This window comes from Dreissena polymorpha, chromosome 15 (assembly GCF_020536995.1).
Source record: "Dreissena polymorpha isolate Duluth1 chromosome 15, UMN_Dpol_1.0, whole genome shotgun sequence".
Lineage (NCBI taxonomy): Eukaryota > Metazoa > Mollusca > Bivalvia > Myida > Dreissenidae > Dreissena > Dreissena polymorpha.
In genome coordinates this window covers 49,772,960-49,800,957 of record NC_068369.1, presented here as the reverse complement: position 1 = coordinate 49,800,957, position 27,998 = coordinate 49,772,960, and the positions used below count along the sequence as shown (strand labels likewise).

Sequence of the window (27,998 nt, the reverse complement as noted above, 5' to 3'; positions counted from 1 at the left end):
TCTGCTGAATTTCTAAAATTACCATTTTCTTCGATTTTTTTCAAAGAATACTATCCGAATAGCAAACAGTTTGGATCCTGATGAGACGCCACGTTCTGTGGCGTCTCATCTGGATCCTAACTGTTTGCAAAGGCCTTCAAAATTCGGATCCCGCACTGAAAGGGTGAACAGGAGAATCAGGAAAGACACTTTCCGCTTTTAAGGAATATTTGTTTAAAAACGGGGTTTTCTTAACAAAAATGCAGTCTTGGCGGAAATATAAAAGCCTGTCTCGACAGCACAGGCTAATCTCATACAATACTTTAAGCACACCAATTTTCACCGGGTAAGGCTTAATTTAAAAGTTTTTACTAAATGGAAAAAAAATCGAATTATTTTCAAGGAAGATTGCTGCTTAGTCAATTGAAAAAAGTTCTCCGCCTAACATTTCAATCTGCTACCCAAATGGGTAAATCCCTAAAACAGTATTTAACACATTTCAGTCACTTTAAATTATATTTTATTTTCATATAAAAGTTCACATTTTACAAAATATTGAACATCTTATGAAGTACATACAGTGCTATGAAAAATATATAACATTATGAATGCATGAACGGTAATAAAATAAACATAATGTACATTATGTGACAAAACAACCGTTGGGAAACATTTAATATTTACAATAGACCTTTTTTTTTAAAGGTTTCGCAAATACATCATTTGCAAAACAGTCAGTGTCATGTGATAATTGTCACTTTGATTATACAGGTATCACACCTGGTTTTAGAAAAGCATGCAGAAAATCACAACTAAAGAGTTACATTCGACATGTTTTGAAAAGGAAACCGAAAATTGCATGTACATTATACTTGTACATGGGTGTTTACGTCAATAAACAACCTTGTAAGTTTATAATACTTAAAATACGAATGCAACAAACTTGTGTTGGCAATACTTGACTGAGTATTAAAGTAACAGAAAGAACAACAAATGCGTTTTTATCATAGCAAAGTACAGTGCTATCTTTTTTCATCCTCAACAAATCTCGATAACACTTCAAACTACTGTATTGAATTTTGGTACAACCTTGGCAGATCAATTGTCCATATTATTTAATTGCATAATTGCAAAATTCTTATATTACTGTAAATAATGTCCATGATAGGCCGCACAATAAATAGCTTCAATAACCTTAAAAGAGACATTTGAATACAAAAATACAACCACTTGTAAGCTTATCAAGTCTGTCAAGTTTAACTCGGAGAAAAAACAAAACTCGCACATTTCAAGTTGTCTTTCAATGCTGCTCCCTTGGCAATCCAGACTTTTGAATGTTCCATTTTTTATGTGCATAATTTGGTTTTGATCTGATTGTACTGCAATGCCCTGATTTGAAGCATAAACAGTGAGTAGCCCAATTTGTACACAGAACTCACTGAGGTTTGTGGAAGACATCCCCTCGGAGGGTTTACTGAGTCTGTAACAACTCACAAGGTTTCACAAATGTTATTTTTTCCCAACACTACTCCCCTTCAAAGTTATGTCTTTCGTTTCAAACCCTCAAAAGAATAATCTTGGCACTATTTAACATTCAAGAAACACTGACAATACTCAACAGAAAAAGCGACTTCATGCAAAAGTTTAGCGCATTTTGATATCCATGGAACACTAACACGCTCCAGTTCAAAAGTTTATCATAGCTTATCCATGAAAGCGAAAGCACTGAAGAGTTCACAAAAGTCACAGGGGAGGTAACACAGATTCGCTCAAATGGCGCCGGTGCATGGAGCGATATTTCACAACACTGTAGGCAAGAGAAACTGCAGGAGACACCATGTGGCAGGGGAAAATCAGACGACAACTTCATATATAACCTTTTTCGGTTTGATCTTGTCTGGCGTGGAATATCCGCTCTCGTTTCCGCTGCCGAAACTGCCGCCTTCTTTCACATGATCCTCTGGAAGACTTATGAACTGTCGGGGGTCCTTTGTGGGCGTGCGTGGTGAGCCGGAGAATGATGCATCTGAAATGGCAGCATAAATGTTTCAGCTTAATAGTCGGCGCAGACTTGCCCACATGCATAAAGCTCAGTTTTCTCTGAGACCGGCTCTTGTAATATGTATATCAAAAAACGTTTTGTCTTATTTTACCACTACAAAAATATTAATTGGTGTTGCTATTAAAACAGATATTATACCATTGAGCCTTGTTTAGGGAAAACTGGGCTTAAAGCATGTGCCTTAAGAGCTGTCCCAGATTAGCCTGTGCAGTCCACACAGGCTAATCAGGGAAGACACACTTTCCCCTTACACTTGATTTTCATTAAGAAAAGTCTTCCTTCATCCAAAAAATTCCATTAAGGCATGCATGCTCATGCAATAAGCCCTGTTTTCCATAAGTGAGGAAAAAATGTTTCAGGTGCCTGTATTACCACCAATGTGCTGAGGTTTTATCCAGTTTAATTTAATATTTTTTCAGAAAATCATATTGTTTTATGGCAAATGAACAACTTGGTAAACTAATTTATATAATAACATGATCAGACAGATTTTCCCGGAATCCAGTATTTCATGGCATGGGGGAAGGAGGCATACAAGAGCCGCAAATCTTAAAACTTTAAGTTTCAAGTAGCTTAATTTGTGTTTAATTTAACAACAAAGATAAAATAGCATTTCAAACATGGGAATTTCAACCTAAAACAACTAAGTATTCATGATAGAAAAAAATTCACATAAAAAAATTGTTTTCAAAGCCTGACAAATGCCATATTTTGTGAGGTTACACCAACAGTGGCCCAATATATTAATTTAGTCAAGCGTATGCAATATTAATTCAGAGTGATGCTTTAACAAGTAGATATAAAAGTGTATATTTATTTACCAAACCGATTTACCACACCAATTGTTTAATGTTACAACAAAATCCGTGTGTATTATAATTATTTACCTGCTTGCTTTTCGTTGTAGTATTGGTCAGAATTGCCACCTAGGTCTGAAAGAGGAAAATAATAATTTTGGTTACTTCACATAACACGCTTAAAACACTACATTATAAATTGCTGCTTATTAACTTCCAATTCTTTTAAAGTGCTTAATTATGCCATTTTCACATACATGCTTAAAGCCTGCACAGCCCAAACAGGGTACTAAAATGTACTTTAAAATACAAGATGCCTTTCTGTATGTTGAGTCGATGGTCAATTATCCTTGTAATGACCAGTGACCTTCAGGATACATGTACCTTGACCCTTGACCTGGTGGCACTGGACAAGCCAAGGACAGGTCTTCTCCAAATACACATGTGTGATAAGTCAATAATGAAGGATGAAGTTACAGTACTGACAAACTGTATTATGCAAAATTAGACAATTGAATTTTAATTGTGACCTTGACCTTTTAGCTAGAATAAAGATTAAACAAGATGTGTTTGTGAAATACTATGCCCCCCCTCATATATTTGACCTTTGACCTTGAAGGATGACCTTGAACTTTCACCACTCAAAATGTTCAGCTCTATGAGATACACATGCATACCAAATATCATGTTGCTTTCTTCAATATTGCAAAAGTTATGGCCAATGTTGAAGTTTGACGCAAACAAACCAACCCTCAAACAAACAAACCAACGAACAGACAGGGCAAAAACAATATGTCCCCCAGTATAGACTGGGGACAAAAAAAATCCATCTGCACATATTAAACATTGGTGGTACATTAGGTCATAATTCCAAAATGAATGATGAAGTTACAGACAGGACTGCTGTTAATAGGCCAAATTTAACCTTTCAGTGTGACCTTGACCTTAGAGATAAGAAGAAAGAAGGGAGCTGTCATCAAGTAGACCAGACAAAAACCATCTTGCTTCAACCATAGATGTATAGACCTCATTGCGCATACATGTAACTTTTGAAACATGTTTTGAGTTTCATTGAACATTGTTTTGATTAACAGAAACTGTACATTGTCATAACTAGTCTACTTAGTGTGTTAAGTAATTTTGTATGAATTAAGCAGAACATAAATATATGTGATTTCTACTGAGTTGTAACTAGTGTAGATCTTACTTATTTTGACAAGTGTAGGTCTTACTAAATTTGACAAGTGTAGATCTCACTAATTTTGCATCAATACACAGAAATGACAATTATGAAATTACAGCTGGTCTGTATGCCAGGGCTACAAACTGAAATCAACTTGTCCAGTCCAAACTTTAGTGAAACCAATGTATTATTTCCCACCTTTAATAATTTTGTTCTAGGGATTTACATGGCTTCTGTCAGCACTCAGAGTACACAAGCATTTGAACCTTGCTCTAAGAAAACAGGGCTAAATGAATGTGCGTAAAGTGTTTTCCAAGATTAGCCTGCGCAGTCGGCACACGCTGATTAAGACAACACTTTTTGCCTAAACTGAAAGTTCCCTTTGAAGAGACTTCCTTTAAACAAAAATGCAATAAAGGTGGACAGTGTCCTCCCTGATTAGCATGTCAGACTTTACGAACATGGAGTAAGCCCAATTTTCCCAGAGAGAGGATGAGCAGTGTGTTTTTTCACCATTTTGGTAATGGGGCCGGTGTTTTTTCACCATTTTGGTAATGGAGCCGGTGTTCACACGCTGATTAAGACAACACTTTTTGCCTAAACTGAAAGTTCCCTTTGAAGAGACTTCCTTTAAACAAAAATGCAATAAAGGTGGACAGTGTCCTCCCTGATTAGCATGTCAGACTTTACGAACATGGAGTAAGCCCAATTTTCCCAGAGAGAGGATGAGCAGTGTGTTTTTTCACCATTTTGGTAATGGGGCCGGTGTTTTTTTCACCATTTTGGTAATGGAGCCGGTGTTTTTTTTCACCATTTTGGTACTGGGGCCGGTGTTTTTCACCATTTTGGTAATGGGGCCAGTATTTTTTCACCATTTTGGTAATGTGGCCGGGTCCCTTTTAATTTGGAAAATTTGCGACATTTTGTCTGAAATTGGGAAATTGGAAAAAAATATATATACTGTTTTCCATTGGGAAGGGGGCCCGATTACCGATTTTGAATGATAAAAAACACTGCTCAGTTCTGCTGTCTAAGTCTACACAGGTATCTAAAAGTCATCAAAGGGTTAGTGAAAAAGTGATTTTTTTTTCTATAAACCGTCCACACAAAACTGTTATTACAAACTACATACATGTAGCAACCTTATTTTTATCACACAGTCACTACCAGCATATTGTGATTGGTATATACCGTGTAAGCACTGCCAATAGCCAAATAGCCATAAATATCTGATTTTGCTGGCATGGCCCCATTACCAACCCTGGGGCGCCCCGCCCACATAGACCACACCCACCCAAAATTGCCTTTTACTATAATTTCTTCATTTCTACACCGATTTACTTCAAATTGATACTGAAATTCTCTTATGACAATACGGTCAATCTCAACTATGCATGACAATGCGGTCAATCTCAACTATGCATGGCTCATTTACAACCCTGAGGCACCCCGCCCACATAGGCCACACCCACCCAAAATTGCCTTTTGCTATAACTTCTTCATTTCTACACCGATTCACTTCTAATTGATACTGAACTTCTCTTATGACAATACAGTCAATCTCAACTATGCATGGCCCAATTACCAACCCTGGGGCGCCCCACCCAAATAGGCCACACCCACACAAAATTGCCTTTTACTATAATTTCTTCATTTCTACACCGATTCACTTCTAAATGATACTGAACTATTCTTATGACAATACGGTCAATCTCAACTATGCATAGCCCCATTACCAACCCAGGGGCGCCCCGCCCACATAGGCCACACCCACCCAAAATTGCCTTTTACTTAACTTCTTCATTTCTACACCGATTCACTTCTAATTGATACTGAACTTCTCATATGACAATACAGTCAATCTCAACTATGCATGGTCCCATTACCAACCCTAGGGCGCCCCTGGGTAAAACATGCGGCGTGGGGATACGCGTCGGCCTCTGCCGCGCAATTTCTAGTTGTAAATGTGTTTTTTTGGCAAAAGTAAAATCTTGCCAACTAGTTCAGATTTCTAAGCGCTAGCATAATGCATAGAAATGATACAGAAATCAGAGGTCATGAGACTTACTTGCATTGCGCCTATTCATTTCATATTCATACTGATCGTCATAGACTGGCGACTCGTAAGAGTTGTCACCCGCTGGGTAATTACCCGGCCCAGTGAAATATTGGGGCGACACATTGGCATATCTATCTATAGTCCCTAGGTTTACATCTGAAAGCAAATTTGAATTGGAGGATTTGAAAGTCTTCTTGCTTTGTTAAGAAATATTTTTGTTAAGTTTTTTTTATTTCATGTTTCATTTTTGAAATCATGATTTTTGTGTGTCTCTATGAGTATAAAATTAAACTTTGTTCACCATTACTTGTACAAAGCATCAAATAACAATCATATTATAATCATTGTAACATTTTGTTAAATATGCGTAGTTAAAAATCCATTATTGTTTTACCTCATTTTTCAAACTAATGGCACATTAGAAACTAAAAAGATATCTGCCATGCTCTGTGAAAAAGGGGTTTAATGCATGTGCGTAAAGTGCCGTCCCAGATTAGCCTGTGCAGTTCACACAGGCTAATCATGGACAACTCTTTTCGCTTGTATGATATTTTTCTTTTGAAGAAGGTCTCTTCTTAGCAAAAATCCAGTTGAGGCATAAAGTGTTGTCCCTGATTAGCCTGTGGGGACCGCACTGGCTAATCAGGACAACACTTTACGCACATGCATTAAACCCCTTTTTCACAGAGCTCGGCCCATATGAATTTGAGTTCAATCAAAACAATCTCACATCTGGATCAGTACAAGATCTGTCTGTTGAGCAAATAAAGATTTTATTGTTATTATTATTGTTATTATTATTATTATTTGCAAGTTTGAGATGGATTAAAAAAGAATGAGATTATGATAATATTCAAACGATGTTAAATGTTTAGATTTCTTTTTAATAACTGGGACATACTACACAAAAAGCTTACATCGGAGCAACTGTTACAGTAAATACTGGAATGGCTTAGATAAAAGGATTTGTGAATAAATTTGGTCAAATACATGTAAGCGTTTCACAAGCTTTGGTGTGCAGTGTCATTTTGGAAGTTTGGGATTTAGGAAACATGAACAAGATTGGTAACAAATCGCCACCGATTGATTTCCAGGGTTGGGAAAGCATTGGTTAACATTTTGGTTTAAAGCTGACATTTTTCCACTACAACACATGTACATGAATGCTATTGCACTTGGGAGAGCAGACATTTTAAGCATTTTTCAAATATGAAAGGAATTAAACCGTAAAATTTTGTACAGACAGGCAGAAATATTTAAGAACGAAATGCCTTGTACTTTCAAACTTGATTTAGTTTTTACATTTATACAGGCCATATTGAGTTCTTTTGCCGTTTTCCTAAACAAAAGTACTGTTGAGTTGAGTTATTATAATGAAGCTATTAACTGGATAATTGGATTTCTTATCTTCCCTAATACACGCAGGATATTATCCTTGTTTTTCCTAACTTATCGTCATACAATGTGTCTTTAGAACTTGTGATAAGTTTACAATCATCAATGTCATCCTAAAGTTACTTTGCTTTGATTCGGTGAGCAAGCAAGTTACCAGGAATATTTCACTAAAAGCTACATGTAGGCGCAATGCAAGCAGACCTATTAAGCAGTAGAATAGGGTAGGAGCACATTAAATTTGAGCAGCTCTTGGAAACCTGTTCATGTACAGGCTAAATCAGGGAAACACTTTCCGCCTTTATGTTAATTTTCATTTAACCCTTTCCCCCATAAGAAGCTAAGAGAAAATGGCTTAAATTGCAGCCAGCAACCAGCATAAAACCAGAACAGCCTGCGAATAACTCGCAGTCTGTTCAGGTTTTATGCTGTTTGCCGCTCATCAGTAACTAAGGGTTGTAAATGAAGCCTTTTAACTTGAATTTAGTAAGAAAGGTCTTTAATTTAATTTAACTTTCTAAGGGAAAACAAATGCGTCAAAATAGGTATCTAAGTGGTAAAGGGTTAATGGAGGTCTTGTTTAACAGAAATTTTGTGTAAATGTAGATGGAAAAGTGTTCTCCATGATAAGCCTGAGTGGATGCGCAGGCTAATCTGGGCTGACATGTAATGAACATGCATTAACCCTTTAAGTGCTGGAACCGAATTTTGAAGGCCTTTGCAAACAGTTTGGATCCTGATGAGACACCACAGAACGTGGCGTCTCATCAGGATCCAAACTGTTTGCTATTCTGATAGTATTCTTTGAAAAAAAATGAAGAAAATTCTAATTTTAGAAATTTAGCAGACAACATTTAAGCAGACAACAAATATCCCAGCATGCAAAGGGTTAAACCCTGTTTTCCCAGAGTGAGGCGCATATATTTTTTAATTGAAACTAATATTGTCTTAAAATAAGCATCATTGAAATCGTGCTTTATTTTTTAAAGGCAAACATTTCTCATTTCATTACCAATATCTTTTTCATACTATTTTATAATCTTGTAATGATATACATACAACCAAATGAAATTCCAAACAGAAATGCAAGTTAATTAGAATAACTACTGATAAACCATGATGCTATCCAACTTTAAGCTTGCAATATTGACTTCAGGCAATGCACAACATGCAAAGTAAAGGGTTAAATAGTTGCAATTTCGAAGATTCAAACTGAATCAAGAGATAAAAGGCTGCAATACATGGTTAAAGGAGATTATAGATCAACAGAAAGAGCAGGCTAGATAACAACATAAGGGCCTGGTCCCAACATGTTCATCAAATATCTAAATCCTTTCCCACTCAGAAGCAAAGTGAAAATGGCTATATGCAAACAGCATAATACCAGAACAGACTGGGAGTAACATGCAGCAGGCTGTAACTCGCAGGCTGTTCAGGTTTTATGCTGTTTGCTGCTCATCAGTATCTAAGGGTTGGCAAAAGCCTTTAAAACTTGAATACAGTAAGAAAGGTCATAATTTAAATATAAAACTTTCTAAGGGACTACAAGTGCCCACTCACGGATTATGTAAGTTTACAGTCCTGGGCTTTACCCTCTGAGCTAGCAGGGTCCCAGAGAAAAGATAACATGTAACTACCATGGAAGTAACCCCATACAGTTGGTGTGTGACAACATGGATACATACACATGTACTAACAGTATGTAGAGTAACTAACCATTTATCTTTCAGAACTTCTTGGATAGATAAGATAAGATTAAGAGCTTATTAAAGCTGGGCCCCTAGGTTTTGTGAGAAAACTTTGGCTATTTACACATTTTGGAAACCAATGGCTGGGGGATGGGGGGGGGGGGGTTGTTACAGCTGTTGTATTTATATCCCTGCATGGTTGCTGCAAGCATGAAGATGGAAATAGTTTGTACACGTAAACCAAATATAGGGGAAAGGGGTCAAGACAAAAGGTGGCCATTTTGAACATAGGCACGGTAGGGTTAAGGGGGAGTGTTAACATGCCTTGCGGCCACTTACACGACACAAAGTTAGTCTGAGTGTTAGTAGTAGAATCATTAGTCCTCGAGTAAGAGGGATTCCAGATATTGTCGAGGCGCCCGTTGGCAAGTGGTTTGGAGCTCGTACCTGAGTTGTAGTTATTCCCCGTTTTCTGATGAGGCAGCACACCGTTACTACCTTGTTGAACTGTTCGTGCAGTGTGTGGGTCGTTCGTGTGGTCTGAAAAGAATCATAAGATATCATTACCCAAGTCTGTTTTATAAATAAGCCTTGCACTGCTAAAACATGGTTTAATGCTCAGGCATAAAATGTTACCCCATATTAGCCTGTGCAGTCTGCACAGGCTAATCAGGGACAACTCTTACCGCTTTAAAGTTATTTTTCATTTGAGAGAAGTCTTTTTTTTACAGAAAGTCAAGTTTAAGTGGAAAGTGGCCTCCCTGATTAGTCCGTGCAGACTTCATTAGCTAATCTGGGGTGAACCTTTACCCAAATGCATTAGGACCAGTTTTTCCAGAGAAAGTATCAAATGAAGTACATGTAAATTCTTGACTCCAGGATAATGGAGGTTTTAACTCATTTGTTCAAGTCTGTTTGATGAATGAAGAATAAGAGACCAAGCAGGTATTCGCAAAACAAAACGTAAAATCTGAAGTAATTTCAATGTGGTGTGAAAGTTTTAAAATACAACAGCATGTAAGCTCCATGTTCATGGCTAAAAGGGTCGGAGGTAAAAAAAGCCTGAAAAAAAACAGGGGGTCAGGGGGCTGATGTTTATTGTATTTGCATTCATACTTCGTAACGTGGCTTACACATTGCAAATACCGTAAATCTAGGATGTAAGATGTCCTTTTAAAATGTAAATTTGTTAAACATTCTTTAAGAGTTAACAAATTAAATCGAAAATTTGGGAATTCCCAGCATTCCCTGATAATTTAACAATATTTTGTGAATACTTACTACTCTTCATGTTTACAAGTCACTGTCATAAAAAAACATAAATAACACCTTGCCACAGATCAATTTCAACCAATTTCTATTTAATAATTTCCATTTTCGGTCAAAATTGAAAAGGAAAGAAAATGTGCTGACATCATGTGCAACATAATTATCAAATTTATTGCAATCTTTACCCTTGTGAATTTATTAAGTTTCGGAACATGCCATTTTGTATCCAAGACAGGGAAACAAACAAGCCCTGTATTTCAAACAATCATAATATGGTATCAATGTTGATGATTAACCCTGACACAAGTACATTTCCAATCCTTACCTAACAGGGCGACCTTCAGGCCAAATGATCTATTTGAACATTACCGTAATTACCTCAATCCCCTGTCAAGCGCATAATTCAGCCATTGTGCAACTGAGTTCTGAAATCTACATTATCAATGGCTTTCAAAGCGATGTACTTATTTCTACATTTGTGGTATACTTAAAATGCTCAGACGGATGACAGGTTATAAGAATCTTTTCACAACCTTGATTACAATATCTTCTAATGTCATAACAACACAAACTGCCAAATATTTTAGCAACCAGAGTATTAAGTAATCTATGTATGAAGTACGTTCTGGGAAAACTGGGGTTAATACTTGTGCAAAAAAATTGTCCCAGATAAGCATTTGCAGTCGGCACAGGCTAACTAGGGACGACACTTTCTGCTTTTATGGAATTTTTCGTTTAAATGAAACCTTTTCCAAACAAACATCCAGTTTGGGGGGAAAGTGTCTTCCCTAGTTAGCATATGCCAACTGCACAGGCTAATCTGGGACTACGCTTTACGCTCATGCATCAGGCCCAGTTTTCCCTGAGTGAGGTTCATATTTTCATATACTAATAACTGATAGTGCAACTGGCTGATACTGGGAACACTGTCATCCATCTACTTGTGTCTTAACAGTCACACAAAGTGTAACTATCAAAGACTTTAGGAATCAGATTTTAAAGAAACAAGGGCTGTTTGTAAAACATGCATGCCCCCCATATGGGCTGTCAGTTGTAGTGGCAGCCATTGTGTGAATACGTTTTTTGTCACTGTGACTTGACCTTTGACCTAGTGACCTGAAAATCAATAGGGGTCATCTGCCAGTCATGATCAATGTACCTATGAAGTTTCATGATCCTAGGCGTAAGCTTTCTTGAGTTATCATCCGGAAACCAGTTTACTGTGTCAAGTCACAGTGACCTTTGACCTAGTGACCTGAAAATCAATAGGGGTCATCTGCCAGTCATGATCAATGTACCCATGAAGTTTACTGATCGCAAGCTTTCTTGAGTTATCATCCGGAAACCATTTTACTGTGTCGAGTCACCGTGACCGTGACCTTTGACCAAGTTACCTGAAAATCAATAGGGGTCATCTGCGAGTCATGATCAATGTACCTATGAAGTTTCATGATCCTAGGCGTAAGCGTTATTGAGTTATCATCAGGAAACCAGTCTAATGGTTCGAGTCACTGTGACCTTGACCTTTGACCTAGTGACCTGAAAATCAATAGGGGTCATCTGCGAGTCATGATCAATGTACCTATTAAGTTTCATGATCCTAGGCGTAAGCGTTCTTGAGTTATCATCCGGAAACCATTCGGTGGACGGACCGACATGAGCAAAACAATATACCCCCTCTTCTTCGAAGGGGGGCATAATTATAATGTTAATAAATGATTTTAGAAAAAAACTTAAATACACAAAATTATAACTTGTAATAGGTTTTCCTTAATATCATATAACTTATAAAATTGTAATTTTGTATAAAGTTTAATGAAATAAATTATTGTAGGATGTTAATATTTTGTTACAAGTTTTCAGAAATACTTACTTTTAAAGAATTTAAATTGTGTTAAAGTTTTTAGTGTAAACAGATTGTGCATACAGTTCTTCATTTTTATAAATATATAATTTAAACAAGAGCTGTCACCATAGGATGACTTATGCCCCTAAACGCTTGATAGAAGTTATGAGCTTTTTTCTAAACCTAAACGCAGATTTCGAAACCTAAACCCAGACCCTAAGTTCAAGGTCACAGGGGTAAAAATTTGGTGCATGGAAAGGTCTTGTCCATATACATGTACACATGCATGCCAATATGAAATTGCTATCTGAAGCAACATAGAAGTTATGAGTATTTTTCTAAACCTAAACGCAAAGTGTGACGAACAGACGGACGGACAGTCCGATCACTATATGCCCTCCTTCGGGGGCATAAATATCATTAGTTTTCCAAAATATATTTTGCAGCATGGGTCCACTACTTACTGCTCTTATTTTTCTGTTTGCGTCTACACAGGATCACTACGAGGATGACCAGCAGTATGGTCAAGATGGCCGCACACACACAGCCGATGATGATCACCTGGTCCTTGGTCAGGTCAGGGGTGCTTGCCTCGTCTGAAATTACATGGTCATCATACATATGAGCCACGCTCACGGAGAAAGGGGCGTAAAGCATGTGCGTTAAGTGTTGTCCCAGATTAGCCTGTGCAGTCTGCACAGCCTAATCAGGGACCACACATATTGTTTTTATGGTATTTTTCTTCAAATGGAAGTGTCTTCTTAGTGAAAATCTATTTTTAAGCAAAAAGTGTTGTTATGGATCAGCCTGTGCTGACTGCATAGGCTAATTTGAGAGGAGACTTTACACACATGCATTAAGCCCTGTTTTCCAGTGAGTCTCATATATATGCTACTTGTACATGTAATTAACATTTCATATACTGCACCCTTAGCCTTCCAGGCTTTTCCCTACATCATTCAAATCACACAGAAAACCCTGAGCCTGGATGCGAAAATATGACATTTTGTGCTTGCTTTAGCTCTGTAGAAATTCAGATAGGACACATGAATTACAAATGGAACCAATTGCCAAGTTCAACCACTGTGTCTAAACAAAAGCCTAGGGCAAGTGACAAGCAAATTTAGAAGCTTTTGCATTTCAGTTACATAATTTACAACCCCTATCTATGACTGACTCCAACTTTTAAGCCAAACAAAGAATGAAGGGTCATCATTATCATATCTTTGCTCATCTCGAAATGACCTAGATCCTAGACAATTCAATTTCACCAGAGCCTGTCTGTTTGTATAAACATCTAATCATCACAGATGGACTGGTCAGCAACCCTTCAATGTTCTGACCACATCCTCAAGACCCCATCCTCTCATTGTTTACATTACACTTTCTCTCACCTGCATTATGCCCCACTTGACTGCTCAATGTATTCATGACTCCCGGATAGACCAGAAACTGACAGGGATAGATATTAGTGGTTGCCCATATGCCTGGGGCGGGTAGATTTAGGCCTGAACAGGTCAATTTCTAAAGTTTGCAATCTGACTTGGCAACTAGCTTTTTAGAAAAGCTTGAAACATTTTCCTCACAGTTTTAAGTTTACAACTTTCTTTTATTTTAAAGACTTCAGATTAAGGCTCATCAAAGGGTATGTAATATTGTTGTCAGTCTTATTTTGTTTTCTTTTAAGTATTAGATAATTGGTTCTGAGCTCCTTATTCTTTGCCCAGGCTACCAAAGTACTGAAGACAGTTGCCTGTCCAGGCAACCTAACATTAAAATGTTGGTTTCTTAGTATCACTGTCAATTCAAGTCAATACAATCTACTGGTTTATGCCTACAACACCGCTTAATCTTACCTTAAATGTTGAGCTTAAACACTGCCATCCGTACCATTACTTATAAAAGAGGCAGAAAAAAGGAAAACACTGTTACTTATAAAAGAGACATCAGTCAAAAAAACAAACAAATTTTCAACGCAATTACTGATTCGAAATTGTTCAGTCCACAAAATCACATCCAAGCCATAGCAATTATTATCCTGCCACACCCATATTACCGTAATTTATTCAGTTGACACTGACAATATCAATAGTTGGAATGACAGAGACGCACTATTACCATAGCAACCAAAGCTTTTAACAACAGAGACTGTGATCAATAGTGATGACAGCAGATACAATGAACAATCTCATGAATAGCACTGCATGACAGTAACACTTTATCAATATCATCAGCATGCTAACAAAACATGAATGGCCTTGAACAGTTTCATAATTGCAGCCTCGACTATGCTTTCCTACTCCATCACAGCAGTGGATTTTTTTTTCTCTTACCAAATAATTGGAAATCATGCCCAGGGGACCCTTTTTTAGGGGAGGGGGAATTAAGTTTGCTTTTTGGGGTTGTTGTTTCTTCGCCTTTAAATGCTTTAAAATTTAAAACCCAAGTGTTTGTATTACACTTAAATTAGCTTTGCTAAGGTGTAACAGGGCCACTGAATGATTATGTATCAATTCAAACAAAAGCTTGTCACAGTAGTGCCAAATCCCTGCCGAAATGAAATTGCTTGTATGACAACATTTGTTTTAGAGAGTAGAATATTAATATTTGTAAAAACAAATAAAGGGAGATAATTCATTATGCTCCGGACAAAAAATGTCCGCCTGTTTAAGTTGCAAGTTTCAAGTAAATCCCTTCAGTAGATTTAGAGTTATGCTCCGGACAAAAATTTACTTTAAAATTATATAAAAGGGGATATAATTCAAAAACTAAGGTAGATAGAGTTAAGGTTCTTGGTCACTGCACTTCTCCTAGTTGCCATATGTTTATATGTCAAGTTTCAAGTAAATCCCTTTAGTAGATTTAGAGTTATGCTCGGGACAAAATTTACTTTAAAGTTATATAAAACAGGCCTGATATAAAAGGGTAGATAATTCAAAAACTAAGGTAGATAGAGTTATGGTTCTTAGTCACTGCACTTTTCCTACTTGCCATCTGTTTATATTTCAAGTTTCAAGTAAATCCCTTCAGTAGATTTAGAGTTATGCTCCGGACAAAAAATTTACTTTAAAATTATATAAAAGGGGAGATAATTCAAAACTAAGGTAGATAGAGTTGTGGTTCTTAGTCACTGCACTTCTCCTAGTTTCCATCTGTTTATATTTCAAGTTTCAAGTAAATCCCTTCAGTAGATTTAGAGTTATGCTCCGGACAAAAATTTACTTTAAAATTATATAAAAGAGGAGATAATTCAAAAACTAAGGTAGATAGAGTTGTGGTTCTTGGTCAATGCACTTCTCCTAGTTGCCATCTGTTTATATTTCAAGTTTCGAGTAAATACCTTTAGTATATTTAGAGTTATGCTCCGGACAAAAATTTACTTTAAAGTTATATAAAAGGGGAGATAATTCAAAAACTAAGGTAGATAGAGTTATGGTTCTTGGTCACTGCTCTTCTCCTAGTTGCCATCTGTTTATATTTTAAGTTTAAAGTAAATCCATTGAATACATGTAGATTTGGAGTTACGCTCCGGACGAAGTTTCAGCCGAACGGACAGACGGACAGGACCAATTACTATATCCCCTGCGAATTTTTTTTCGGTGGGGATAAAAATATACTTTTCAGTATGGAAACCTTCACCGGAGATATTTAAGCATTTGCATAGGAAATATATATTTGCTATACTGAATGGCCCCGACAAAAAAACAACACTACAAAGTAACAGGTCTATGATCAGGCTTGATTGTATAGCATTTCTAATGGCCTGATGATACAAAATTGTATGTACTGTAGATTTACTTTACCATCAGAGAGTGTTTACACTTACACAGTCTAAAATACCTAGGCACTTAGGCTTGCATTACCAATAAGTAACGGTTCCATTAGTTTATGAAGAAGATGTTTTAGGGTAAATGCACTTTCCCAATTGAGGAAAAACTACAAAATTCTTGATCGCCATCAGAAAAATTCCCAAAAGAAAGAACAATTTCGTCATGTTCCAAAAGCAGCATTATCTGCATGCATGTGAACATATAAATTGAGCAACGAAACTGAAAAACTTACTTGGCTAAATATGCATGTTATTGTATATTTGAATGCGTTTGTGCAATTTATACAAAGTAATTAAAAAGACCCATAATTCCCTATCTGAATATTTCACGATGCGAATTGTCCCAATTTCAGGTTTTTCACGCTTATTTTTCAAATGTGTACGGTACTGGTACTTTTCCCAATTTGGTACAAACAACACTGCAGTGTACATAATCATGACAGATCAATGTGCATTGTGCTACAAACACAATAATGCATGTACATGAACTCAACATGTTGCAACGAATGTGATTTAGTCACAATAAGGAAATAACAAGTTCTAGAAGTGACACCTTGTCTTTCCTCACAACCAATTGCTCATAACATAACAGGATATCAAAGAAAATAGATGAACTGTCCACCAAAGAGCACCAATTGGTTAATATTATAAACTTTTAGGCTCCCATACATAAATCTCCTAATTTGAACATTATTTATTTATTATACCATATTGGAAGAATTTGATAATTGATTAACAATAATAGCGTTCAAATGTCAGAGCCAATTGATTGTCATTCAATCCTTTCCGCCCTGTATTAATTCCCAGTTTTATACGGAGTATAATGGCATGACCATTCAAATGATGGAGCATTGTACAGATTGCTGCATCCAAGACCTGTGTTAAACATGAATGGGAGTCAATGCGATTGTCCATGGCGGAACCTCTAGATGAATCATGTAGTATGCCACACTGAATGGGAGTAAATGTCAATAGTCACTATAATAGTGTACATGTACCTCTAAGAGAATCACATCTAAATCATAATCAATTAATGCCTGCAAAAATTACCAAGGCTATAAGAAACAAGTAGCCGATTTACTAAAACTGTTTCAAGCATTCAGCAAAAGAAACTTCATGACAGAAATTGTAATTTAGAAGACTGCTCTGTAGCTTTGAATCAATCTTGGTCCAGATGTGAGCCAATAACTTCAGTATTAAAGACAATGTGAAAGCTTTATGTACTAGATCAGTAAACCCTTAACCCTTAAGATACATATTTTTAAGTATTTGTAGTTCCTTAGAACCTTAAATTTAATTAATGACCTTTCATACTAGATTCAAGTTTTAAAGGCTATTGCCAACACTTAGATACTCATGAGCAGCAAACAGCATAAAACCTGAACAGGCTGCAAGTTACTTGCAGGCTGTTCTGGTTTTATGCTGTTTGCACATAGCAATTTTCACTTTGCATCTGAGTGGAAAAGGGTTAAATTGCTACATGTATAAAAACATCGCATTCTGGAGACTGAATAAAAACTTACTATTATTAATACAAATCATTAAAGTTTTGGATGTTAGAATGTTGATTTTCAAAACTTATTTAAGAAATTTTCCCTCACAAAAACAGTTCACACCCACGTGAATTTCTTTCTTGCAAGTATAAAATTAATAGTCTTGCCACTTTTACTCAACTTCTCTCGCTCTCTCTCCAGCACAAAACATTTGTATATATTCTAAACAAAAAACCTTCGCAATTGAAGCCTGTTTTCCGCATGAGATATGGCATATCAGGATTACATAAACAGACTGATGTTGTGTTATTGCTAAGTATTGTGTGTCTGTACAAAGTGTTTTCGTAATCTGATGCCTTTAATAGGCAGAAGAAAAAAAGCATTCACTGAAATCTAGCCCCACATCAGAATTGTATTAAGTCCTTAAAATACTTTACTTTATACACCATAGAAACAAGCCAAATTTAAACATGATCATGTCTGACTTGAGAAATATTTACTAATAGCCAACATTTTGTATGAGTGTTTTAGATGACAACGTAGACCAAAACTTAATTCAGACTACCCAAAGGGATCATGTAACTTAATTCAGACTACCCAAAGGGATCATGTAACTTAATTCAGACTACCCAAAGGGATCATGTAACTTAATTCTGACTACCCAAAGGGATCATGTGCAAAAGGTGCCATTTTTTCTTAATTTGTCAATAATTGTGTGCTACTGTAAAAAATATTGCAGACACAATATGCAATTTATAATGACAATTTTTTTCTGAACACAGCATGGCTACATGTATTTTACTCTTTAGCCTTATACAAACTATTATAAAACTCAATCCAGTCAGTAAACATTTGAGCAATTTTGTCAAACTTTCCTTCAGCTGGAAAGTGAACATGTGTAGTGCTCATGCCTCATTAGCATCCAGCTAGCAATACCAGACTTCTTCCCACACATGCAAGGGAAATTTCTCTCTCAGAGTTTGCTTTCTAGAATGTCTTTGTTCTTGTAATGTTAAGCATTGTGGGCTGGTGTTTCCAATTAAAATGAGGCAAGGACTGTCTTTTACATGTACCTCTATTCCAAGTCTGACAGTTTAAGATTTTTTTATTATTTGTCTTGTTTTTTCACATTATATACATGTAACTAATGTGCCGAATCATGATTAATATTTTTTTATTTTATTTTAACTGGCACTAACATTAAAATTTCAGCTTTTAACATTAAAAGTAACTTCCAAGTGAATTTGATTCCAAATGAGCTCAGATGATGGGGTGCAATTCCAGTGTTCAGGTAGTTGAGGGTCTTTTGAGCCTTCCGTTGGACACAAATGTGCCCATGTGTGTTTATTTTAGTGCCAATGGCATGATTAATGGCAAAAACACGTTCAACATTTACCGACAGTTTACACTGTCATATGTAAGGGATTTTTTTTTTGATCCGTTGCTAATTGTATTGGTCTTAAAAGGGTCCGCAATACATTTGCAATTTGTGGGAATATGAAAATTTGGCTTTAACTAAGTTAAAGCCAAATTTGCATACATGTATACAGTACTGTCAGCCTTTCGACATTTTTACTATCAATGTCCGACAGACATGCTGTCTTTTGCCAAGTCTGTAATGGTCAAAATGATGGTTTAATATCCCTTGTCATGAGTACAACAGGATTGCTTTTTTTGGTTTATAAGTTTAATGGGATGATGGACATTGTGTACAAAGTTGACCTGGGCAGTTAACGGCCTGTCTGATACGGTCCTTGTTGTCTAATTATGTGTTAACTTGGACATTGGTCAGAAATTAGGTAAATCTGCCAGACATGCATGCAGCTAAAGCTTCGGGTTATGGATGTTTCGGTAAATGACCAGTTCGGTAAATTGATTTATAGAGTAAAAGTCGTGGATGTTTCGGTAAATTGATTTTATATAGGAGGTATACCTACAACGAGGTGTTAATGACACCTATTATCGGCTTACAATAACATTAGGGGCATTTATTTGCAAACTGTGGATTAATTTTGATGTACATTAATTGAGTTGTTTGGTACTAATTAAATTATCTGTTTAAATGTACGATGTTTGCAAAGTGTTATTATTAATTATCCAGGCTTGCAACCTATTAAATTTCTAATCGATGGAGGTAAATTATATATTAAGGTCATGATCGTTTTGTATTTTATATATGTTTTTAAACATTTAGTTGATAAATACCTTAATTAAAGCAGTTAAAAAAATATAATAATGTGGCTCTTACAAGAGGTGGCCTCCACGTGGCAAGAGCTGGGCAACATATTCATTATGTTGGCAAACTACCTCATGTTTATGTAATGGTTAATTTTCGGTGGTTTAAAATAATAAGATCAAATATGTTTGTTTCGTATGTAAATAAATTTCTCGCTTTTTTTTCCTACAAACAGTTCTGCACATAAGGTATTATTCTTAAAATAATCTAGATATTTATGTTTAGATCGTGAACATGCTTTAACACTGGTGGCCGAGTTTTTACATACACGACCAGTAACTTTCAAACTGTGAAATAAACAAACGTTTTCCTTCTTTAATCATGTTTACCAAAAAATACTGGTGGTGACATCAAAGGATGTTTATTTGTGGTAAAAATAACATTATTATGTAATTAGGTAATTATAAAATTATCATGGTCATTGTCAAATAAGAAATCAATGAGAGGATGAAGAGAAAATTTTCGCGGGTTATCGAGTAATTATGGTAAGTGTTGTTGCTCAAATGTTAAAGTATGTATATAGGCAGATGATTTCTTTTACTGTATCATACAATCATGGCTGAACATCCATGTATTTACTGCAATATTGAGGTCACTTCTCGTGCGCACGCTATTGCATGTGATTCATGTGGAAGATGGAGTCACCGTAGACACACCGGTAAGTCTTAGTAATTTCTTAGTGATAATATAGATACATTAAAATTGTGAATTGTGTTGTCGCCTGTAATGTCGTGATTTAAAACTGATCATAAGTAATGCCTTAATTAACGTAAATTAACAGATAATGGTTGTAAATATAAAAATCATATTATGTTATAACTTTGCTTTATTTATTTTTATTTTTAGAAATTACCCATCAGCAGTACATGCAACTGCGCAGTGGTGAGGTACAGATAGAGTGGTTCTGTAATGGTTGCAGGAACGTCGACGAACCACCACCACCACTTGAAATCCCGGTATCGCCACTCAGAAATCTTGCACAAGAAGATCTAAGACATGGGGGTAACACTACCATACCAGATGTGTCATTCGACCTAGCCCAAGAGTACGAACGACCAACACCAGTGGTAGACACGTCTTTACCTGATGACCTTGAGCTGAACGACGAAATCCCCGCCGACGACGCCGTAATTACGTATGAGATTGTGTTATAATTTTGTTAATTAAATAAAAGCACCAATTTAAAAACCAAACAACAGTATTGCGTTATTTAAATCGTAAAATTAACTAAATTCTTTACCTTAGGCATGGCATTAATTACTCAACTCAAAAGTAATCCACAGTTTGCAAATAAATGCCCCCAATGTTATTGTAAGCCGATAATAGGTGTCATTAACACCTCGTTGTAGGTATACCTCCTATATAAAATCAATTTACCGAAACATCCACGACTTTTACTCTATAAATCAATTTACCGAACTGGTCATTTACCGAAACATCCAGCACCCAAAGCTTCAATGGGGAATCAAACCTGCAACCACCAGAGTGGTAGTCAGACACCCTAACCGCATTGCTAAAGAGCAAGACCAACAGCAATGCTGCTGGAAGTGACCTTATTTCACCAGACTCTATCCTTTCTTAATGCTTCATGATCCAGACATGCCCGCTACAGCATGTCTTGCAACTGCCATGGCCCTCCCCGAGAAACTGTTATACAAGCTCAGACCCATTTCCATATTCACAGTGCTTTTTGCCTTGTCGTCATTAAAGTGGAAAATTCTGAGCTTCAGGAGAATCAAACCTGCAACATCCATGCAGAGTGGTAGTCAGACACTCTAACCAGGTCACTAAAGAGTAAAGAGCTAGCCCAACAGCAAGGCAAGACAGAAAGTTGCACATCTAACAAAGTAACTTACTAAAACTAGAAATCGGACATTCACTTACCCGACATTTTTATCAGTTTGGCCAAACACAAAGAATTGTCTTGACAGATGGACTGTTGAAAGTTAATCCATGCCGAATGTTCACACACAAAGAACTACATTTCGAGACAATTTTGTTGTTAAATCAACTGTTTCTCAAACTCAAATTAGGTCAAACACTGATTGGACAAAGTAGTGAAGTTTACACACAAGCACAGGCATACACGAAAAGCGCGTCTCCCCTGATGTTATCAACACACTTAGTAAAATGCCTCAAAAGAACGATCAATACTTTAAACAATAGCACAGCTATGAGTGTCCACACTAGTCATTATTGGGAACAATATTCCAGTGTATTTACCAAGTTTACCTCTGTCCCATCACACAATTTACATGCTCACCGACAGGCTAAGTTGACTGGTTTACCTGTTTACTCAGGTGGAACGTAATTACTGAAGTGCAAAATGGTGATACAGCCTGGGGCACTCAATGAGGCCCCATATGGGGAAATTGGGAGAGTGCATACATAAACTGTAACTTGTGAAATACCTTTGAAGATTATGTCCAATATTTGTATATTTAGATACAACTTCAGATACATCAATACAGTTTAATTTTATCAACAAATGTTATCAAAACAGGGTGTTTGTACACTGCAAAATACGCTTTGGAAGGAGAGAAATTTGACACTAATAGACTGAATACATGTAAATGACAGTCACTATGCACCTGTGCATAAATGAATGACTTCTATATATCAAGCAATATGCAGTGCTAGATGTATTAGTCATTCAGTATTGTATGGGAGAGCATGTGTGAAAATAGATTATAATACATAAATCAATATAAATAATAACTTAAACATATAAGTAAGTACATAAAATAAAGGGATCATAAATTAATCGTACAAAGAGATAAAATAAATAAATAAAATATGATATCAAACAAACAATACATACAATTTCATATTAAAAAAAAACAGGAGATAAAAGTCCAGTAAATGTTGGCAAGTTTCAAGTAGACATGATGTCTACTAAGTACAGTTATTATAAGGACGGTTATGACAAAATGGCATTAATCACCTTTACCTCAATTCATTGTGAAAGCTACAAACGAACAAACCAATTTCTTTTCAAGCATAATTGCAGCTCTATTAGCTTGAGAAAAGAATTTAATTTAATTGCATTTTACTGTTTAAGTCTACAATTAATCCAGTGACAATGACTGTGTAGTATAATATCATACAATAATGTAAGCATATCTATGTAATTTAAACATTATTGCAAAAGAAAACATGAGTTTAATTAAGAAACATATCTTAAAAACTTCAAATAATTATAAAGGATTTCACCATTGAACAAAATATTAATATTTGAAGATAATTAAACACAAACAATTCACTTATGTGCCAAATTTGTTTTTAAAAGATAATAATTTGAAATACAAACATGTTGCCAATAAAGTCAAGTAATTTTGATACATGAAATTAAATGTGTTTGAAAAACTAACACATTAATGTAATTTTTTTTATTATTAAGATATTGAAAAAAAATATTTGAAAAAAATCTGATCAAACTGCACAGTACAAAGGTTAACAAATTGCTCATAAATCCAAACTCTACAACTTTATAAAGAGATTTTATTATTTAAAAGTGATGTTATATTTTGTACTTTCAAGACGTCATTTCACATTGCTTCCTTGATCATGCAGTCAATAAAATGAAGATTGCACACCTCAGTACTTATGTTTACATACATTTTGGACTGTGCTCTCTGGAAAGGGGGTTTAATGCATGTGTGTTTAGTGCCATCCCAGAATAGCCTGTGCAGTCTGCACAGGCTAATCAGGGATGACACTTTCGGCCTAAACTAGATTTGTTCTAGGAAGAGACTTGCCTGAAACAAGTAATATCATACACGCCGAAAGTATTGTCACTGATTAGCCTGTGCGGACAGGCTAATCTGGGATGACACTTTACGCACATGCTTTTCACAGAGCACAGCCCATTTATAATTAATACAAACTTAATTTACTAGTCTTGAAACCAAAATACCTTTTTCCAAAAAGTTAAAAAAACAAAAAAAACAACACTATTTGTCAATTTTCTTGTGTAGAATCTTTTCTTCCATATAAATATTTGTTTACAACATTAAGCAAATGCCAACAGACGACCAGTTAAAGAACAGGAAAATGGGTCAAAGAAATGGAAATAGGATAAGCCAGTGTCGATCACTATACCTTTAAAACTGCAAACATCGAGATTTCTTGTGTAAATTTATCTACCTCTTTACAACCAAGTCGCTGATCAAACACTCATGCAGCCAGTATTGAAATTCTGTCAATTTCTCAAAAATCAATACCACAATATCAGCTTTACTTGCATTTAATGTATAGCCCATGAATCGCTCACTCAATTTGATGTATCCGCTACCCATGAATCGCTCACATTTATGACCAATTTTGATGTATCGGATACCCATCAATGCTTACAGATTGCCATCAATAAATAATCTCATCATTGGAAAGAAGCGATGAATACTATGTACACCTTCAAAACATCCCATTTAAATGACTGTGTTTTGTTACTTGCATTTTAACGATGAAGATTTGTCTCAACAACGAAAAGAACGTAGATTACATTAACATAAACATTGTATTTACATTATCTGTACATTAATTTTGCATGTGATCTACATTCTATTATGTTACTTAATAGTTTTCAAACTATACGTCAGACCAAAATGGAAAGTGAATCATTCCAAATTGCGAAATAAAATATTCATGTTTTAATTCAAGAATAACTAAAGGACTAGAACCATAATATATATATATATACCATTACTTGCAACAGTGACCTCATAAACAAGAGCACCGCCTTGCGGGTGCAGACCGCTCATCTATTTTCTTTTTAAAGGTGAAGGGACTCTCATTTTCAATCACAAAGGAGGGAGGGGTGGAGTGAAGAGCGGTGCATTGTGTGGGGGTGTGGACATTTATTACATTTTCTTCCAAAAATGCGAAAAAAAGGGAAAAAAAATCGGGGGGTGGGGGGGTGGGGGGGGGGGTGGGGGGGGGATTCTTGGGTGCGATGGTTGGACGGTATTTCAAACATAAAATAATAAAAATAAATATTTGTGTTTTTTAAACCGTTTCATAAAAAAAAAAATGGGGGGGGGGGGTGAGGTGGGGGGGGTATAGTGTGAGGGTGTGGTGGTAATTTGTGAGATGATCTTAAAAAAAAAAAAAAAAAAAAAAAATAGGGGGGGGGGGGGGGGGGATTCGGGTGGGGGGGGAGGGGGGGTGGGGGGGGGGGATTCTTGGGTGCGATGGTTGGACGGTATTTCAAACATAAAATAATCAAAATAAATAGTTTTGTTTTTTAACCGTTTAAAAAAAAATTGGGGAGGGGGTGGGGTGGGAGGGGGGGTATAGTGTGAGGGTGTGGTGGTCATTTGTGAGATGGTCTTAAAAAAAAAAAAAAAAAAAAAATAGGGGTGGGGGGTTGGGGGGGGGGCACGGGCGATGGTTTGGGTGGAGTCTATTGTGGTATGTCAGGTAAGAGTAGTTTTGTCAAAGTATCAATCAAATCTAATCATAAATAAAGAAGTTATGGCAATTTTAGAGAAATTTAATAATTTGACCTTGAGAGTCAAGGTCATTCAAAGGTCAAGGTAAAATTCAACTTGCCAGGTACAGTAACCTCATGATAGCATGAAAGTATTTGAAGTTTGAAAGCAATAGCCTTGATACTTAAGAAGTAAAGTGGATCGAAACACAAAATTTAACCATATATTCAAAGTTACTAAGTCAAAAAAGGGCCATAATTCCGTAAAAATGACATCCAGAGTTATGCAACTTGTCCTTTTACTGTACCCTTATGATAGTTTGCGAGTGTTCCAAGTATGAAAGCAATATCTATGATACTTTAGGGGTAAAGTGGACCAAAACACAAAACTTAACCAAACTTTCAATTTTCTAAGTATAAAGGGCCCATAATTCCGTCCAAATGCCAGTCAGAGTTACATAACTTTGCCTGAACAGTCCCCTTACGGTAGTTAGTAAGTGTTGCAAGTATGAAAGCAATAGCTTTGATACTTAAGGAATAAAATGGACCTCAACACAAAACTTAACCAAAATTTTCAATTTTCTAAGTATAAAAAGGGCACATAATTCTGTCAAAATGCACGCCAGAGTTATCTAACTTTGCCTGCCCAGTCCCCTCATGATTGTAAGTAAGTGTACCAAGTTTGAATGCAATAGCATTGATACTTTCTGAAAAAAGTGGACCTAAACGCAAAACTTAACCAAAATTTTCAATTTTCTAAGTATAAAAAGGGCACATAATTCAGTCAAAATGCACGCCAGAGTTATCTAACTTTGCCTGCCCAGTCCCCTCATGATAGTAAGTAAGTGTACCAAGTTTGAATGCAATAGCATTGATACTTTCTGAGAAAAGTGGACCTAAACGCAAAACTTAACCGGACCCAGACGCCGACGCAGATGCCGACGCCAAGGTGATGACAATAGCTCATAATTTTTTTTCAAAAAATAGATGAGCTAAAAATCAACCAATGCCAGGCAATGAAATCATAGAGACAAATAGTGACAAATAGACAGCAACAAAGAATGGTGCTGTCCAATGCCACACCTTACTTCAATTGAGATGAAAAAAACTTCTGAACCTATGTTTTGAAATTATGTACAAAACCAAAAAGAAGGAAAATAATAAAAAACTAACTTGTTTTACTGGAGACATTTTAGGCAACACACTGATATTTATACCATTGCAATGCCTTTAACAGTTTACATCAACTTGACAAGACAAACAAAAAGAATAGAGAACCCACATATTTTTCTTGAAATTTGTTAACAGCCTGACTATTCTGGTTTAATGCTGGTTTCATATAAGCATGTTCACTTTGCTTCTAAGCGGGGAAAGGTTTAATGGCGAAAACAATTATCCAGAAGATAAGTTCAATCGAGCTATTTGACTCAACATTACACAGGTAAAAAACTTACTAATCTTACTGGAAACTGGTTCCCCGCACACATCCGGACGGTAAACAAGGCAAATGGAAACGTTAACGTCAGTGGCGCCCGGACGATCGAGAGAGATCTCCCCTGCCTCAGCCGCTATGCAAGGCTCGATGACAGTCCACGTTCTCCTATTGTCGTTGCTGACTTCTACGCGCAGGCAGTATGATTGGTTTAAGTCGTTAGGCACCAACAATTTCTTATCTTCCACTTTGAACTCTGGGACTTTGTTGAGTGCAGGGAAGACCAAAACTGAAGCAGAGATAAATAATTTGAAATCATTTTTATTCGTAATACAAACATTTTTGTTGATGTCGTGGGTTCACCGACTACTAATGTTACACAAACACATTTGAATATGACTGACGCAAATTCCATACATTTTTGTTGCTAAAAATCGGACATCAACAAATTTTGGTGTTCAAGCAAAAATTTAATTTTGAAAATACACGAAATTTCAAGCCAATAAAAATAGATGATTGTACTGTACATAACTTTTTGGCAAAGTTTTGATCCCCTTGTAAAGAATTAGTGAAATTTTTCAGCAAGCTGCATTATGCCTTTATTTCATCTGACCTCTAATCATGACCTCGAGTGTGACCTTGATCTCGGATTTAGGAAATCATGACACGCTGTCTCCACATGGTGCGAGTTTTAGAGTGACTTTAAATTGAATGATGCAGTTGCAGTCGTGACAAGTTTGGATCGGAGGCTAAACAGTAGAGTTGTTTGATTTTTATGTCTCAAATCAACTTCATATTCATTTTAATACAATAATACCACCTCTGATAATAAAAATAAATGTTATAGAAACATTCTAAAAGATAATTAGATAATGTAGTGAATGTAGTGCTCATAAATGGGAAAATAATTTATAGGGAAACAACTCTTACCTTCAGTCTGAGCAGTAAATGGTACTGAGTAGGCTCCCTTGCCCAATACGTTGTTTCCATACACTGAGAAAGTATAAGAGGTCTGTGGCATTAACCTCGTAATGTTAAACTTGGTCACATTTTGTGGGTACACCTCCACAGTTTTGTTTCCATAGACACTTTGCAACATAATGAAGAATGCCTGAACAAAGCCTCCATTAAATCCAGGGGTCCACTGGAGTTGGACTGATTCCCAGGTTCGCTCGAGCGAGATGACGTCGGATGGCTGTTCGGGAGTTGCTGAAGGGTGAGATAATTTGATAATCAAGTGGAAAATTTATCATATTAATGTTGATAATCTTACATTTATATCCAATGCTATGAAACTGGTGAACA

General features: G+C 36.2%; 1 protein-coding gene across 5 annotated transcripts in view; it reads right to left on the bottom strand.

Moving 5' to 3' along the window:
* Nucleotides 1–482: 482 nt before the first annotated feature.
* The window catches only part of LOC127859517 (hemicentin-2-like), a 44,457-nt gene continuing 16,941 nt past the window's right edge, over nt 483–27,998 (bottom strand). Inside the window, exons 12-18 of one of the 5 annotated variants that reach the window (XM_052397016.1) lie at nt 27,624–27,902; nt 26,716–26,982; nt 12,740–12,871; nt 9,608–9,700; nt 6,090–6,236; nt 2,929–2,973; nt 483–2,005 (exon numbers count right to left, since the gene is read on the bottom strand). In XM_052397016.1, coding sequence (XP_052252976.1) covers nt 1,833–2,005; nt 2,929–2,973; nt 6,090–6,236; nt 9,608–9,700; nt 12,740–12,871; nt 26,716–26,982; nt 27,624–27,902 — 1,136 coding nt within the window. In that variant the 3' untranslated portion in view covers nt 483–1,832. Of the gene's footprint in view, nt 2,006–2,928; nt 2,974–6,089; nt 6,237–9,499; nt 9,701–12,739; nt 12,872–26,715; nt 26,983–27,623; nt 27,903–27,998 lie in introns of all 5 variants that reach the window. The other 4 variants (XM_052397015.1, XM_052397014.1, XM_052397017.1 and 1 more) reach the window with 4 other exon arrangements.